Source organism: Phacochoerus africanus, chromosome 2, assembly GCF_016906955.1.
Source record: "Phacochoerus africanus isolate WHEZ1 chromosome 2, ROS_Pafr_v1, whole genome shotgun sequence".
In the NCBI taxonomy this organism is placed as follows: domain Eukaryota; kingdom Metazoa; phylum Chordata; class Mammalia; order Artiodactyla; family Suidae; genus Phacochoerus; species Phacochoerus africanus.
The window spans coordinates 263,354,372-263,372,735 of NC_062545.1; the positions used below are offsets into that span (position 1 = coordinate 263,354,372).

Here is an 18,364-nt window from a genome sequence, read left to right on the forward strand (position 1 = left end):
ACAAGGCTACATTTAGACCTTAGGAGGCTTTGGGATTAAATCCATGTTTGAATCTCAAGTCTGCTCCTTACACTATGTGACTCTGGGCAAGTTTTAATCTTTGAGCCCCAGGGTCTTCATTGAGAAAAGGGATGATGAAGTATCTTGTCACACTGTTTGGAAGATAAAACGATAGAATGTAGGTACAAATATTTGAGGAGGGTACCTCCTGCTCCACAAATGGTAGCCATTAATTCAAGACAGTTCTTTCAAGGCTAATGTTGCAGGTAACACCCATTGGTGTTATATCATTTATTTCCCTCTGTCTCTGTCTTTTTAGGGCCACACCTGCAGCATATGGAAGTTCTCAGGCTAGGGATCAAATAGGAGCTACAGCTGTTGACCTATTCACAGCCACAGCAATGCCAGATCCTTAACCCCCTGATGCAGGATTGAACCTGCATCCTCATGGATACTAGTCAGGTTCATAACTGCTGAGCCACAATGGGAACTCCTACTTTTTTCTTTTTAAGTAAGCGGTCTGCTGGTGTGATTAGCTGGGTGACAGCAAGAAGTGAGTTCCTGCCCTGTTTGGATGAAGGTGAAGGGAAATGGAACCAGCCAAGGATTCAGGGGGTGTATGGATGGATCTCAAAGTCCCCAGGGAGAATGTGGGGGCAGGTGCACGGGGGCGGGGGAGCCAAGGCACGAGAGATGGCAGATGGACCACCACCACTCCTCCTCCTCTGGCCCAGAAGAGCGCACAGATGTTGAAGCAGCCAACCCGGGCCTGGAGGAACCAATGTGCCACTTCTGAAGAACGAAATCCATCTACGCTAAGTGCAGGCAGAAACAGACTCTCATCCGCAGAAAATGAGTAAAAGCACACACTTTATTACGTACGGCATTGGAAAGGGAGGCCACCTGGGAAGCACTCTCTCGCACTAACACTGTCATCCTAGAGCTCAGCTCCTTCTCTGCTTCCTCCCTCCCAAGCGACTGAATTCCAACCCTTTGGACTATGAAGCCACAAGGCAGAGGGCAAAGGCTGTTTGGTATCTGGAGACAGAGCAACTTAAGGAATAGAAAGCACTGAACCTCTAAGTCTGAGAAGAGATTTTTAGCCAGGAGAGCTGGTTGATTCCTGGTCCTCAGCAGTGAGTCACCTCACAAAAGAGAGAAATATCATTATTTCAAAATTCAAAATATAGACGGAGCTTGAGTTCCAAGCCAGAATGCTCCATAGACATCTAATGAACTCAGCCGGGCACCTGGACCCATGGTGGCTCAAGGTTTTTTCTAAAAGAAGCTTGGAAATGGGATGCAGGGGAGGGAAGGCTCATAGGCTGGGGTTGACAGCGTGACCCAGCTAAGGACAGATAAGAAGGGTGGCTTTGGGTCAGGAAGCCGCTATTCTTAGACTTCTCCAGGTAAACTCAGAGCTTCAAAGAGGAAGTGGTACCAATGTCAGCAGCTGGCTTTCCAGACCAAGAGGAAGAAAATGCCAGGTTACTCAGCTTCACAGGCATTTGTGAAACAGAGGATGCTTCCTACTATTACAGACGCAGCAGCCGTGGTTCAGAAGGGTGGACCACTTCCTTTTTCAGCATCAACATATATAATAGGAATTAAAAAAAAAAAAAAAAAGACCAGGCAAATAAAAGAAGATCTATAGCTAAATAAATAGACTAAGTTTGACAGTGTCTTCCCAAGCTCATTGGATGTTGCATGCCCTTTAAAAAAGTCTGTGAATTCCTCACACTACTTAATGGTGACCAAGACAGTTCACAGCGTACAAGAGTTCATAGCATGCAGACAGTAAAATATAATGGTTTTCTGAAGATATATTTTTTAAAAGTATTAGTCCTTAAGCTATTCAAATGGTATATAAACAATCGTTTATAGAACTTAGAGCAAATTTTATTTTAAAAAAATCAAAACTATTTAGAACCTGATATATGAAAGTAGGCAAAAGTGAGAAAAAAAGCACTTTTGTGACAAGTATTTAGCTGGTTTGAAAGACAGACCACAGAGGAATCATTTACTCATAAAGAGGCCCAGAAAAGTTTAAAAAAAACCAAAAAAACCCTCGTATTACTTTAAAAGGACCTCGATAGCAGTGGATTTAAAAGTCTTTCTGGAGTTGGGTCATCATTTTCCTTATCTTGACCATTTTCTCCAGTGCTGACTGTATGGGCAAGAAAATGCCTACTGTCAAGTAAGGATAATTCTGAAACATGGTTTGAATTCATAAGGTAAACAGATATCAGGAAAATTTCTTTAACTAAGATTTCCCAGAAGTAAGGCACATGTGGCCCAGAGAAGCTGGTTGTAGCCCGAGGTCACTGTTCTCCAAAGCATTTGTCCAGCCAGGTGTCAGGTGGTGGTGACAGTTTACCTTCTTGCTTTTGGCCTGGCTGCTGCTAGAGGGCCCAGAATGACTCAACGAAATTCAAAAGAAGAGGGATTTAACCTATTCCATAATGACCTAAGAACACGAACTTTTAAATATTTTAGAGTAAGAGATTATCTTACAGAAATCACCACTCTCTCTCATACAGTATTTACAAGCTAACAATCTTCATCTGGTGCTAGGATCGCTACACATTCTAAGAACATTACACTTGACATATGGAAAGAGGAAGGCGGGGGGTGGGTGGGGTGGGGTGGGGGGGGAGGAGTCAAGGTTCTTGCCCCACCCCCTCCTTATGGGTTAGAGGCTGGTTTGGTCCCCACATCATCCTTAGGAGGGAAGAGCTCATCTCTGTCTGCATCAGCCTACATGGCTCACTTTCTTGCCCCCATGATGCCTTGCAACATATCTATGGGCAGAGGGAAGACAATGGTTGAGTTTTTCTCGGCAGCAATGGTGGTCAGTGTCTGAAGGTACCGGAGCTGAAGGGCGGCGGGAGATTCAGTGATGACCATGGAGGCTTCCTTCAGAGCCCTGGATGCATTCATTTCTCCTTCAGCTGCAATGACCTACGGAACAGTGGCAAAGAGAGATCAAACTGGAGAAAATGGCGGGAGACCAACAGTAGTTTTCAAACTGGGCTACGTCCAGCTCAGGGGGTACACAAAGCTTTCCAGGGAGTTGGCCAGAATAGTTGTAAGGAAATCAATTTCCTGATACTCAGTTTCTATATGTGTTTTTTTTTTTTTTCCTATAACTGATTTGCCTTGGTATGTGCCTCTTTTACTATTTGTTGCTTTTCTCCCATTTTCTGGGGCACCAAACAAAGGGACAATTCAAAATACTGTGTAGGGGTGGAGAAAGCGAATGACTCCAAAGACTGGATACAAAGCCTTTTGCAAGTCAGATGGATTTCCAATTCTTGCATTTCAAAGAAAGGAAAGAGGACCTTATTGTACTGCAAGCTGATAGATCATTGAAAATATTTTTTGATATGAGAGATGGCCATAGGATTTCTTAGCACATACATTCAGGGTGACTGCTAGGAGGTGGATAAAGTTACTTTAAAAAAAAAAATCCTTCCATTTCCATTCACTTATTTATGTAAATAAGGTTTCTTACTCCTTATATCTGTAAAAACAAAAAATAAGGGTAGAATTGATGCTGAATTTCATCTTATTCTAGCAATACGTAATAGCCATCCACAAAGCCATGAATTCATTCCTCATTCATTTCATTGAGAGCCTGTTTGTAGTAAGAGAAAATTTTTAAATATTTTAACTTATGTACCAAATGTGTTGTAGAAGGGTGATAAAATAATTCATGACAACATATATTAGGAAAAGATTCTGTGGGGGAGGTGGAATGGACATATAAGTTCAAGGAGAAAAAGGACAAAGGAAAAATTCCTAACTGTTACAGAGCTTATGCTTTGGTCATGTTATAAACTAGATGATGAAATCATTAGGTATCTAAATTTCACCGGATACGTTTAAAAGAATGATGTTGGAGTTCCTGGTGTGGCTCAGTGGTTAGCAAACCTGAGCAGAACCCATGAGGACACAGGTTCGATCCCTGGCCTTGCTCAGTGGGTTAAGGTTCCGGCGTTGCTGCCGTGAGCTGTGGCGTTGGTCAAAGATGAGGCTCAGATCCTGTGTGGCTGTGGCTGTGGCGTAGGCCAGTGGCTTCAGCTCAGATTGGACCCTGACCTTGGAAACCTCCATATGCCGCAGGGCCTGGGTGGGAAGAGCGGGGAGCGGGGCTGGGTGGGAAGGGCAGCATGGCCTGGTGTTGGTCTTCATCCTATAGGTGATGGGAAGCCTTACCAGATCTAGTTTGAGAAAACACTCTGACACATGTCTGAGCATCAGTAAGAGACTGAGAGCTGTAGGCAGAACACCTCAGAGTGATTCAGTGCCAGTCAGTGGCAGTGGGATGGAGAAGGAAAGGGACCAGGGCACTGTTCAGGAGGGAGATTCAATAGCGTGAGGGAGGGGAAGGACTGTGACTGGATGGGAGAAACGGGGAACAGAAGCTGAGTTCAGGTTTCTGGGTTGCAGCTGCCAAGGAAGTGTGTTCAGGGAGAGCGGGATTCTTAGTGGGAGATAGGACCTGAATTAGAAGATGAAAGCCTTGGAGTTCCTGTCGTGGCTCAGTGGTTAACGAATCCCACTTAGGAACCATGAGGTTTCAGGTTTGACCCCTGCCCTCGCTCAGTGGGCTAAGGATCCAGCGTTGCTGTGAGCTGTGGTGTAGGCTGCAGACATGGCTCGGATCCCGAGTTGCTGTGGCTCTGGCGTAGGCCAGCAGCTACAGCTCCGATTAGACCCCTAGCCTGGGAATCTCCATATGCTGAGGGAGCGGCCCTAGAAAAGGCAGAAGGACAAAAAAAAAAAAAAAAAGACGATGGAAGCCTTAATTTACCAAGGCAATCCATTATGTCCTACTCGGGCTATGAGGAGGGGCCAGTGCCAGCCATCCTGAGAGAAACTGGCAAGCGTTGGAGAGAATGCATGAGTCAACTCAGCCACGAGAATGACAAGGCTCTGATTTTTTCCATGTCATCTCAGATGTCCAATTAGGCACTTTTTTTTTTTTTTTTGTCTGGTCACAGAAAATAGGGAAGAGCTCTTGCATCCCGCTACCAATCAATACAGCATCTCTTGGCTGGGAAATCACACTCACCAGGCTGGGCACACATTTTGATACTAGAAAACTTGCTCTGAGTGAGCTGCCAAAGGTGTGAACACAACATCCCTGGCTCTGTCTAAATATAGGCCAAGTGGATGCTGTGGGTAGGATCTTACAAAGCAACGCAAGCTGCCCATGGGTATGTGGGGCTTTGGCTGAGGCTGCCATAGTCCTCTGCTAATCAATACTTCATATTTACAGACCATCATGTCAAAAGCTGGCATTTTCATTGGGAGTTCCGGTTGTGGCTCAGCAGGTTAAGGCTCTGACATTGCCATGAGCTGTGGTGTAGGCTGCACATGTGGCTCGGGTCCAGTGTTTCTGTGGCTGTGGCACAAGCCGGCAGCTGCAGCTCTGATTTGACCCCTAGCCTGGGAACTTCCATGTGCCGTAGGTGTGGCCATAAAAAGAAAAGAAAAACAAAAAAATCTGGTATTTTCAGGTCTGTGGGGTGAGTCCTGCTGTCTCCTCTCACAGTCCAGGTGGGAGAGGGGAGGGGCCTGGTTGGAGAGAAGGGCAGAGAAAGCTGATCTGCATTACATTCCACCCTCTCGATTAACAGATGACAGAGGCCCAGAGATGTGAGCCCAAAAGCCAAAAAGCCAGGTGTTTTTTTGAGTCATGAAAGGGGAAATAAGGAAAAATTTGCAAGCACAAAAGGCATGACATTTCCAGTCATTAAGAGTTGTCCTGACACAGAGAACAGACTTGTGGTTGCCAAAGGGGAAGAGGAGGAGGAGGTGGGATGAATGGGGAAACTATTACATTTAGTATGGATAAGCAGAATTCCCGTTGTGGTGCAGCAGAAATGAATCCAACTAGGAGCCATGAGGTTGTAGGTTCGATCTCTGGCTTTGCTCAGTGGGTTAAGGATCTGGTCTTGCCGTGAGCTGTGGTGTAGGGTAGCTGCGATTCGACCCCTCTCCTGGGAACCTCCATATGCCATGGATGCGGCCCTAAAAAGTGAAAAAAAAAAAAAAAAAAGAATGGATAAGCAATGAGGTCCTACTGTATAGCAAGGGAACTATATTCAATCACTTGTGATGGAACATGATAGAGGATAATGTTAGAAAAAGAATATGTATATACGTATGACTGGGTCACTTTGCTGTACAGTAGAAATTGACAGAAAACACTGTAAATCAACTGTAATGGAAAAAATAAAAATCATAAAGAAAAGGAAAGAAAGAAAAAAAAAGAAGTTGGTCCAAAAACTTTAAAAAGAGGTTCCGCTAAGGTATCATAACATGTTTGGGACAATCTGTCCTCTTTTGTGACTTTTCTCTCAAATTATGCTTGTGAGCACTTATGTGTGGATTCTCCTTGCTATACAGTACTCCTTTGTATGAATAAACCGTGTTTATTTACACAACCAACCAGCAATAGATATCTGGGTGGTTTCCAATCGGAGGTTAATTACAAAATGCTGCTGGGAATATGCCTTTTGGTAAACAAATAAGTGCACTTCTGTTAGAGACACATGACCTGAGTCTTCCTGAGTGGCACCGATTTATATTCTTTTTAAAAAATTTTTTATTTTTGCTTTTTAGGGCTGCACCCACAGCACATGGAGGTTCCCAGGCTAGAGGTCAAATCGGAGCTACAGCTGCTGGCCTACACCAGTCACAGCAACGCCAGATCCAAGCCGTGTCTGTGACCTACACCACAGCTCATGGCATCACTGGATCCTTAACCCACTGAGCGAGGCCAGGGATGGAACCTGCATGGTTCCTGGTCAGATTCGTCTCTGCTGTGCCACGATGGGAACTCCCCCTTTCTTTTTTTTAAAGCTGTACTGGTGGATGCCTCATGTGGCATCTGCCTGTGACTTGAACTTGCATGTCCCTGATGGCTAATTCACTTGAGGAATTTCACTCTTGAAGTCTCTTAATGTATAGACTCTTCCACCCTTTTCCTTTGTTAAAGAAACTGTGGCCTTTATTGACCCTGAGAACTTGAATACAGGGCCTTATGGTTGTTGGGGGGGTTACTGAGTTTTATGGAAGGATTAGACTCACTGCGATTCTGTGGGTAAACTCAAACCTCAAAGATGGTCCCTACCTGTGTCCATAAGACTGTTTCCTGATTAACCCTACGGCCCCATCCAAGTGAGGGCAGAGCAGGTCAGAATTCTAACGGGCGCTTCCTTTATGGTAATTTTTTCTCCCCCCATAGCTCCACCTGTGGCATATGGAAGTTTCCAGGCTAGGGGCTGAACTACAGCTATAGTTGCAGGCCTACACCACAGCCACAGCAATGCCGGATCTTTAACCCACCGAGCGAGGCCATGGATCGAACCCGCATCCTCATGGACGCTATGTATGTCAGGGTCTTAACCTGCTGAGCCACAACGGGAACTGCCCTTCACATCTTATTGTCATAAAGATACGTCAGGAGCTCTCTTTCCTAACTGGGGAGAACGTCTGTATGAGGGGCTCAGGCCATCCTGGAAAGTCCCGGAAGAGGCAATGAGGAGCAGAGGGCAAGTTCTAGTTTCTAGTTTTTCTAGATTCTGAAGAAATTACACAACGTTTGTGGGCTTCGCTGTTTTCATCTAAATAGGGGGATGCGATAATGAAAAAAAAAGTCATTATATATGAAAATAAATAAATAAATAAATAGGAGGATGGCCAATAAGTTTCATTTTTTTTTAAATTTTTTTTTTTAGGGCCAATTCCAAGCAGTTGTGAGTTGTAACCTGAAGTGCTTCAGCAGGGTTCTGAGGTCAAGCCAAAGCTCAGGGGAAAATGGTGCAGTGGTTAATTACTGGCATGGGAGCAAGAGGGCAGAGTGGCAGCATCTGGGCCAGGTATTTGTCACCTTTAGAAGATAATCTCCAAGGACTCTTTAGGCTCCAATATTCTACATAGAGTATGCATGATAAATTCTATTATTCCATATGGTTTGGAAATAGGGCTTTGGGTTAAGGGCAAATTCTAGGTAAAAGCAATTCCTAATTTTCAAAAATATTAGGGTATATTTAATATCATTATCATAAACATAGGTTAATCTTCTAAATAAAATATGATGGCTTTGAGAAAAAGCACTCGAGGGTTCTGTAGTATCATCAGAAGCATCAATTATCACACTAGGAAAATCTAACAATTCTGGTTAGTAGAAAATTCTGGAGGCAGTATATCAAATGAACTACTATTCTATTTGGTGCTGGCTAAAAGTATATTCTTGTGGCTCAGCAGTTAATGAACTCGACTAGCATCCATGAGGATGTGGGTTCGATCCCTGGCCTCGCTCAGTGGGTTAAGGATCCCGAGTTGCTGTGGCTCTGGTGTAGGCTGGTGGCTACAGCTCCAATTCGACCCCTAGCCTGGGAACCTCCATATGCCACAGGTATGGCCCTTAAAAAAACTCAAAGACCAGACAACAACAAAAAAAAAAAAAAAAGGAGGAGAGAGAGGAAGAGGGAATAATAAGAAGGAAGAAGATTCTGAGCAAAGTGAGAATGAAAGAGAAGACAAAAATTAAGGAAGGGAGGGGTGATAAGTAAGTTGCTGAGATTGCGCATCAGCTTTGAAGTCAGAACTATTAACGTGTCCTTCACAGGGGACTGAGAGAACAATGTGTGAGAAACATACAGTTATGGTATGAACTGATGTTCCCCAGAGATGTTGTTAAGTGGAGAAAAGCAAGGCGAGGAACAATACACATTGTCTGACTCTACTGTAAAACAAACACGCCGGTGGACTAACAACTTCGTCAAATACAACTCGGATGAAAATCTGCAAGTACTTCTGTTAAGAGTGGTAGTCTCTGGGGGGAAGAGGATTTAAAGTGATGGGGAGAGCCTTCATCTTTCCTACTTTGGGGTTATTTCAACTGTTTTTTGAACAAGTCGGTTTTACCTTGTATCATTAAAAAAAGAAAGCTCAATAGGAAAAACAAATAAACGACAAAAAAAAAAAAGTGACCTTGGCCCGGGCCTCCCGGGATGCCTCTGCTTCTGCAGCCATGGCTCTCTGGAGCTGCACCGGTAGCTTCACATCCTTAATTTCCACACGCTCCACCTTTATTCCCCAGTCATCAGTGGCATCATCCAGGGTACACTGTTAGGAAGAGAGAGGGCAGGACAGACATGTTCAGCCCTGGGGCTCAGAGGCCGAAAGGAGCTGTATTCATTGGGATCTGGAGCAGGTAATGCTGGTGGAGAGTGGTCAAGAGACTAGTTATCCCAGGAGGAAGGAGGGCTGAAGTGGGGGCTGGGCTGCCTGAGAGCTGAGCCTGACGCTGTTACTCCTAAGCTAATTCGGGTGGGTCAGCTTCGAAAAGGGTCAGAGAGTGATTGCTTCTTTTCTGTCCCTGTTGCAACCAATCCAGCCATTACAGGTCAAAAGCAGCCCTGGATAATATGTCAACAGATGTGGCTGTATTCCAATAAAACTTCACCCATAGGAACAGGTGGCCAGCAAACTCCCATGCTGATGTGACTCGTTGTATTCCTTCTTTGTGCTTCCATTTCCTCCCTTTACAATGGCTGGCACGAAATCATACTATCTATTGCCTGAGTATCAAGCAAGATCAGAGATTTTACACATAATGAAGCCTATACAAATAATGAGTTTGGATTTGTCAAGTGCCTTATGTCTTTTTTGAACAAGTCAGGTTCGAGTCACCATCTCTTAGGCGAGCAAGCTTAGAAAGCACAGGCGTTACAAGGGAAGTCATGGGACGCACAGAGAATAAGGCTTTAGCGACACCTGCACTCTCTCGCAACGGCCTCTGAGCAACTACGCTCAAGGAAGAGATGAACACTAATTCCAGGGGCAAAAAAACACACACTAGAGGGAAGAAAAAAACAATGCCTGCATGGGAGTATGGTTAACCCACGAGTTAAGTGAAACACCCCTTTCCATCAAGTTTGGGAAAACCTTTCTATGAAGAAAAAAAAAGCCAGTGATTCCCCAACTTGACCCACTGAGCTCTCAAACACGCACTGACCCTTTGCAGCACCGGTGAACGCCTCACCTGCATGTTGTGTGCAATTTCTTCCCTGTCGGAGAGGATCTGAGAAAGGTTCTTGGTGCCTAGGACGTTCCTCAGGGTAGTTTGGGCCAAAAGACGGGTGGCGGAGTCAGCGTTGGTGATGTTCGCCACCGCCAGGGTGGCGTTCTGAACGCGGTAATAGACCACGCCGTCCACACTGATTGTCACTGAGTCCTTGGTGAGGATCTACAAAGCGAAGAAAAGATTTGACAACTGCCAACCACCTCTTTCTTCCTTTTTTTTAGCTTTTATTTTTATTTATTTATTTATTTTTGCTTGTTAAGGCTGCACCCGTGGCATATGGATGTTCTCAGGCTAGGGGATGGAGATGGAGCCACAGCTGTCAGCCTGCACCACAGCTCAGGAAAACGCCAGATGGCAGACTCACTGAGCGAGGCCGGGGATTGAACCTGCACCCTCATGGGTACTAGCCAGGTTCGTTAACCACTGAGCCATGATGGAAACATTTTTTTTTTTTTTTGGTCTTTTTGCCATTTCTTGGGCTGCTCCCACGGCATATGGAGGTTCCCAGGCTAGGGGTCTAATCGGAACTGTAGCCGCCAGCCTACACCAGAGCCACAACTACTCTGGATCCGAGCCGCGTCTGCGACTTACACCACAGCTCACGGCAATGCCGGATCCTTAACCCATTTGAGCAAGGCTAGGGATCGAACCTGCAACCTCAGGGTTCCTAGTCGGATTCGTTAACCACTGAGCCACGATGGGAACTGCATAATGGGAACATTATAACTTACATCATTATTTCTGTTAGACTATGGATTTCTTTTTTTTAACCCAATGAATTTTATTACATTTATAGTTGTACAATGATCATTAGACAATTTCTCAAGAGCAGCCTGTCTTTATATCTCTAGCACTGGCAGAATACTTAATATATAATAGGTAGTTGATAAACAGGAGACAGATTGAAATGTGGTTCTAGGAACACAGTGATGGATGAAGAGCAGGGGAGGAAGAGTTAGGAGATCCCAACCTTGGTTCCAGCTCTGTCTACACCTCCCTTGGTGACCTCTAGCAAGGCTTTTAGACTGTTTGGCTTAGAGATTCCTCATTTGTAAGATGGGGATAATAACACAGCCCAATTCTATGCAAATTCCTTTGGAGACCAAATAAGAAGATATTTGCAAAGAAAGCCCTTTTGAAAGTGTAAAGAGCTATGTACATGGAAAGTAATAATGACAATGATATTATATAGACGTTTAGTCCTGTCAGGCATCCAAGCAGTAATCCTTTCTTTCAGCAACCTAAAAATACTTCTAACTTGGAAGAGAAGTAGGGGATTTGTAAATAGGTCTATAGTATATTATCATCTTGTAAGAAAATTAATTATTTCTCATGATGTGATGGGAAAACATGTATCGTGTTTAAAACAAATTCTTGCCACTGTGACTCTGCCACAGCCGGAGCCTTTTCTAAAGCAGCCGCCTCTCTGTCTACTGATTATCGTAGGCAGAGTGTTTATCTCCCTTTGCTGTAATTTCACAGGGGATTGGAAAAAGGACTGCTTGCCAAGTTCCAATCTGCTCTGCACTCAGCAGCTTGCAGGAGAGTGGAAAGCAGCTGGAAGGCAGAAGCTTATAGTGACCCTGCCAGATGCCTGCCATGTTTACAGAGGAAAGTGCCAGAAGTCCCAGCTAGCCTGAAAGGGGCTCCCTCTGAGAATCAATCTTCCATGTGGAGAATACAGCCGTGCACTCGGTCTCGTTCTTGTGGGTGAAACAATTCCTGGTGTCGCCATGTATGTGTGAATAACAGTCTGACCTTACTAACTAACTACCTGGCTCAGGATCAGCAGGAAAGTTCCTAAACTGGCTTCTGGATTTTGTGACAAGAGAAGGCAAAGGGGCTAGGCTCTACCATTCTGCTGAGTACCAGGAAACTGGTACCGTTTCTGCCAGGAAACATTGACCGTATTCTTCTGTCCCTCCCCTCATCATGTTTCTCGGCCCTCACTCTACGATGGTTGTGGCGCCTCTTTATACCAGGCTGTACCAGGATGGCCGTCACTCCGTCAAGGGCCAGGATGGAGCTCACGGAGACAGCGCTGAGCCTGCAGCTATGGGGAAAGCACTGGACAGGGAATCTGAAGGGCCGGAGCTGAGTCCTGGCCTGACCACTGCAGTCTGGAGGAATTCCTTTGTCTCCCTGCAACCATCTACTTTCTCGGATTCTGCTGTGAGTTTCAACTGTGATTTGTGATGTGGTTTGAAAAGGTCTGAAATAACCACTATTATATATATATACGTTATATATAATGTAATATACCATATAATGTAATACATATATGCTTATCTAAAATACCAAATGAGAAGTTTCTAATTCTCTGGCTTCTAACCGACTTAACCAGAATGAAATCAAGGTCCTTAAGAAGAACACTGTATCAGAAACCCACAGAGTAGAAGAGTGGGAGTAAAAATGATGACAACAGGGATGACGCTAACATCACACTTACATTAACGTTATACTCGGTTTTGTGATAATAACAAGCACTTTCATAGCACTTATTGCGTATCAGCCTCTGTTCTAAGCATCTCATTTAGTCCTTGCAAGAACCCTATAAAGTAAGTCCCGCTATCACAACCTCTATTTTATAGATGAGGAAGCCGAGGCACGGAGAGGTTAAAGAACGTGCTGGAGGTCGCATAGCCAGGAAACAGCGAGGGCAGTTGGGCTCCAGAGCTGTGCTCCGACCACTGTGCCCTGCTGCTTCTCAACGTCAGGCACTTTCACCCGTGAGAGCTCAGTTATTCACAGCAAAAGACACTCTTACCTCCTGAGGAGGAATGTCAAATGAAATAGTTCTCATGTCCACCTTGATGAAGCTGTCAGTGCACGGCAGAATAAAAAACAAACCTGCAGCCGAAACACGCATGAGATCAGTGAGAGACCAACCACTCAGTTCTGGGAGAATCAATCTGATCCACCGAAAGAAACCAGTTCATCTCAGTGGTTCAGCCAGAAGCCAGGCAAGCTTCTTCTCACGTCTAATGGTCCCCACAAGGCAGTGGATTACATTTCCTGACTCCACTGTGACTGTCGCTCATTTGTTTTCCCTTTGAGCAATGCAATAGCTCCCCACATCATCTATTTCTTCTAGTTTCTCTCCTACAATCCATTCTTAAACTGCAAGCACAGCAATCTTTCCTACAATACAAACCCCTGAACAAGCTGTACCAAGTCTTGCATGACCTGCGCCCCCTCCACCTCTTCAGCCGCCCCGCCCTGCACTCTCACTGGGCTCAGTGGCCTGCGGTTCCTTCAGCCTGCAATGCTCTCCTCTGTATTGCTTTTCACATGTTGTTGATTCCTCCGGGAACATTTTCCTGCCAAGGTGTCACCTCCAGAAAACACCCTACTAGTTGGGGTCGGTCACTCTCTGGTTTGCACAGCTCTCCGTGACTACTTGACCATAACACGTATCACATGGGATTGTAACCGTTTCCTTGTTGGTGTCCCACCACCAGGCCGGTAAGATCCTTGAGGGCAGGGCCTGGGTTTTAGTCTCCCTTGCATTCCCAGAACTCAAACTCAGTGGGAGCTTCATCAAAGTTTGCCAAAAATAATGACTGAAGCATTTATTTCAGTAGGGATTCTCACGCTCAAATTTTGATAGCTGGGGCTATTCCTGGCCTGAGATAATCTTATCAACTCAAATAGGAAGGGGAGGGGAGAGTGGGGAAGGAAAGGGTGATTTCTGGCAGGCAGCCCTGCTATTGTACAACTTCTGCTATGAGAACTCTCTTCTAAGTCAACAGAGACCCTCATAAGGGAAACCACAGCCATAAAAAGATTCCTACTCCCCAGGCCAACAGTTCAGAATCATAGTACTGACCAGGTCCTTTGGCTCCTCCTTGTAAAATGCGACCCAGTCTAAAGATGATGGCTCTTTCGTATTCCTTTATGATCTAGATTAAAAACACAAATAGTAATTTCACATGAGGCGTACAAGTATTTATATGCATAGTTCTTAAAATATACATTTCTGCTCTAAATAGGTTTGAGGCCTCTGTTTTGGCTTTTTTCTCTATAATCCAGTAATAGCTACAGGTAACACGGTTAATGTTTAATTACCCCTGCTCAAAAGTTATTTACTTTTTCTTATTGATTATAAAAGCAACAGATAATTTCTGTAAAATCTGGAAAGCCTAGAAGAGTCTACAGAAGCAAATCCACCGCTGCACTTCTCAGTTCTTAACATTATTATTCAATTACCCATGTGTTGTCAATACAGAAAAAGAAAAAAGCTAAAATCCTCAGTTTGTTGCTTGAGTCCTTAAATTATAAATAGTAACTTATCTGGAGTTCCCGTTGTGGCACAGTGGAAATGGATCCCACTAGGAACCATGAGGTTGCGGGTTTGATCCCCGGCCTTGCTCAGTGGGTTAAGGATCGTGTGTTGCCATGAGCTGTGGTGTAGTCACAGACATGGCTGGGATCCTGCGTTGCTGTGGCTATGGCATAGGCCAGCAGTTGTAGCTCTGATTCGACTCCTAGCCTGGGAACCTCCATATACCACAGGTGCAGCCCTAAAAAGCAAAAAAAAAATTTTTTTGGAGCATATTTTATCTTTTGGGAATATGTAAATGGTAGTCATTATCAAGTATTAGTAACTTTATAGAAAAAAATAACCGGCATGGTGTGGGGGGGTGGCGGGGGTGCAGCACTAACCACATGCCAGATGTTGTGTTAAGTAGTAATTCATTTAATCCTCATAACAGCCCTACAAAGCAGGTGTTACTATTTCCTCCCATTTTATAGGCGAGGAAAACCGGCAAAGGTCACAAGGTAAACAAGGATGCCAACAGTTAAACCTCAGCATCCTGTCCCTGGAGGACTTGTTCTCGCAGGACCATTCCGCACCCCTGACTCCAGCAAATCTGAGATGGTGATCCCCACTTTAACCCTGAAGAAGGACTGACTGGATGTTGGCTGGAAAGACGTTTTCAGATGCTATTACAATAGCTGACAGAGTGAAATTTTTTCAAAAGAGAGATGAAGGAAAAAGAGTCACAGGCCAGTACGGTCTCTCTGTCTCTTACTCATACGCAGGGTGCACACAGTGGGTTCATGGCCTTAGGAGTTGCCCTCTTTCCAGATGTGAATGAGATAGTGTTTACCTTTATGCACATCCATATTGACAGTGGGAAAGTTATAACAGTGAACAAGAATGATACAGCCACCAAAATCCATCCACAGGGTCCCAGGCCTGTACCGGGGCTATCTGCAAAAACAAAAAGCACGCAGCTCTCGTCATGGTTCTTAGGGCAACCGCACCGGCCTAATCCTTGACATTCACCGGACACCTGTACTTGGCAGTACACTAGCTGTTTCACGTGTATTTTCCCATCAAATCCTCCTGAAGTGCAGATGCTACTTTCCCTAATCTACTTAACATGATGACACAAGCATTTTCCACATGACTCTCTCCTGCAGCTGGCAAACATTTATTAAGCACTTAATATTTACTATGCAATGAAGTGATAAAAGCAAGACTGGACTCCAAACAGCAAGAAGGTTAAAGTTTAGAGGGAAAGATACACAGATCCCCACAACACTAGGCAGTTAGCACAGATACAGTGTCCGTTTAGAATATTTTGAAAGCCCAGAATCGGGGAACACATGCCACACTATTGGGATGGAGGTGAAGGCTGGCTGGGGTGCATAGGCAGTGGTGGTGCTTCTTGCAGGATGTAATGGTTAAGGAACACACAACGAAAAGACAGGGGAAGGAAGGAAAAGGACATTTAAGCCAAGGGTGCAGCATAATTAAAGGTGAAGACCATACGATGTACAGGTATGTGCTCGTTAGGTTTCTTTTTAAAAGTGACACCTGTAAAATATCTCACTGGATATATGCACAATTTGTCATCCATGTTGGTTCTGATTTCTTCTTCTTATTAACAATGCTATAGGAGGAGGGATGGGTTGGGAGTCTGGGACCGGCAAATGCATGCTATTGTATATGGAACGTACGGCCAATAGGGACCTGCTGTATAGCACGGGGGACTCTACCCATTGTTCTGTAATAACTTAGATGGGAAAAGCAGCTGAAAAAGAATAGATGTGTGTATATATATAACTGAACCATTGTTATGCACCAGAAATCATCACAACACTGTAAATCAACTGTACTTCAATAACAATTTTGTGTGTGTGTGTGTGTGTGTGTGCTTTTGAGGGCTTCACCCATGGCATGTGGAGGTTCCCAGGCTAGGGGTTGAATTGGAGCTACAGCTGCCAACCTACACCCCAGCAACGCAGGATCCGAGCTGCATCTGCGACCTACACCACAGCTCATGACAACGCCGAAGCCTTAACCCGCTGAGCAAGGCCAGGGATTGAACCTGCGACCTCATGGTTACTAGTCGAACTTGTTTCCACTGAGCCACAATGGGAAAGCCCATATTCCAATAAAGCTTTAAAACATGAAAAAAAAAATTTTTTTTAACCCACTGCACTGGACTGGGGATTGAACCCATGCTGCCTCAGAGACAACGCCAGGATCCCTAAGTCACTGTGCCACAGTGGGAGCCTGAAAAACATTTTTTTTTAGAAAGAGTCCTATGTTGGACTTCTAACCCAATTAACTACAAGATAATTGGGTTGTTTTAAAACACTAAAAAGAAAAAAAAACCCAAAAAACTCCAATGCTATAATGAAGAATTTTGTATATAGTTGTCCTCTCATGTGTCTAATAGTTTCCCTTTTCTATAACATGAAACAGCTTTTTGTCTGATCACAAAGAATTTAAGTTCCACTGCAAAAAAAATTTAGAAAAGTATAAAAAAGGGAAAAATTAATCAGTACAGAGATCATATTCTTCCAAATCTTTTCTATGTACGCACACGTTTATAAGTAAATACATAAAATTTGTAAACTATTTTTCTCTCTTCTAGATACTGTTCTTTTACCTTTTTTAGCCTTTGTTGCTGTGCAGTTGTGCATCTTCTGTTTTAATTTTTTATCAGTTACACTTGCATGAAGTTAAAAGAAGTCAAATAGTTCTATAAGATGAGTACAAAGCGGGGAGTGCCCTGCTCACCTCTTCCAATTTCACCTATCCAAAGGCAACTGCTCCTCTGGCTGACAATCGTGGTATTTACCCCATGTTCTAAATAATACACTGGCTTTGTTACCTGTGGATTTTTCAGTTTTGAGTATTATCTTTTGACTTTCCACCCCTCCCTCCATCACATAAATACACCCATCCTTTGAATTGCATCATAATTTTGGTTAGGTCAATGTCACATTTTATATTTCATGATGATGCAAATGTGTGATTCAGAGCTAAGCCACATGATGAAGCATAGCTCATTTTCCTTTTCAGCACAACTTTGTTTTTTTTTTCCCCACAGTCAATGTCTCATTTCCCCCGCCCCCCTGCTTAGTTTTCAATGTACTTCTTGATCCAACCCCAAACCTTTCATCAGTTGTCTACAGCTCCTTTCAGCAGACTCAGGTGGTCTACCAATTTTACTTTCTGAGCAAATCTCAGAGCTGTGTCTGGACCAATTCCTGCTCCCAGGGCCACGAGGATTCCTCTGATCGCCTTTCACTATCATCCTGGGAAATTCCCTTCCCTTCCAGAGTTGTTTGTGTTTCCCACTTTCTGTATCTGGCGACTTCCTCCTTGTTTGTTTTTTTTCTGTGGGGGACAGAGCGACTGAACAGGCCGAGGGATAGATCACTTTTCCTAACCGCAGAGAGTGTCTGCTGTCTTTCCAGGAGCTGGTTGTTTTATTTTATTTTTTTTTAAGGCCACACCTGCAGTGTTCCTGGGCCAGGGGTTGAATCCAAGCCACAGCTGCGACACACGCTGCAACCCACTGCGCCAGACTAGGGATTAAACTTGTGCCTCTGCAGCTACCCAAGCCCCTGCTTTGTTGGATTCTTAACCTGCTGCACCACAGTGGGAACTCCCAGGGGTTGTTTCAATAACATGAGGGAGGGTAGCCAGAGGAGAGGAGGTAGGCCAGGTGTGGGTTACTACTCAGATCAGAAGGAGGGGCAAAGATGGCAGTGAGACCTGGCTTTGAATAAACAGGAGGCCAAGAAATGAGCAGAGTGATGGCTGGGAGCTCAGGAGAAAAGAGGGACACATCTTGGCATCCAGGTCAAGTGCTCTAAAAACCATAGGATGGAAAACCGGAAATACACACGAGCCCTTCAGTTACACAGCCTTTCTGACCCTGGGTCACAGTGTGAGGTCACATCCCGATGCATACTCAAATCAAAGTGAGCTAAGTTAATTCTGGAGGTTTC

At 44.5% G+C, this 18,364-nt stretch overlaps 1 protein-coding gene across 1 annotated transcript in view; it reads right to left on the reverse strand.

The window, feature by feature from the left end:
- Window positions 1-853: 853 nt before the first annotated feature.
- The window catches only part of STOM (stomatin), a 28,351-nt gene continuing 10,840 nt past the window's right edge, over window positions 854-18,364 (reverse strand). The window contains exons 2-7 of the mRNA XM_047768309.1: window positions 15,220-15,323; window positions 13,935-14,007; window positions 12,873-12,955; window positions 10,064-10,267; window positions 9,010-9,144; window positions 854-2,961 (exon numbers count right to left, since the gene is read on the reverse strand). Of these exons, the coding sequence (XP_047624265.1) occupies window positions 2,767-2,961; window positions 9,010-9,144; window positions 10,064-10,267; window positions 12,873-12,955; window positions 13,935-14,007; window positions 15,220-15,323 (794 nt within the window). The 3' untranslated portion in view covers window positions 854-2,766. The remainder of the gene's footprint in view (window positions 2,962-9,009; window positions 9,145-10,063; window positions 10,268-12,872; window positions 12,956-13,934; window positions 14,008-15,219; window positions 15,324-18,364) is intronic.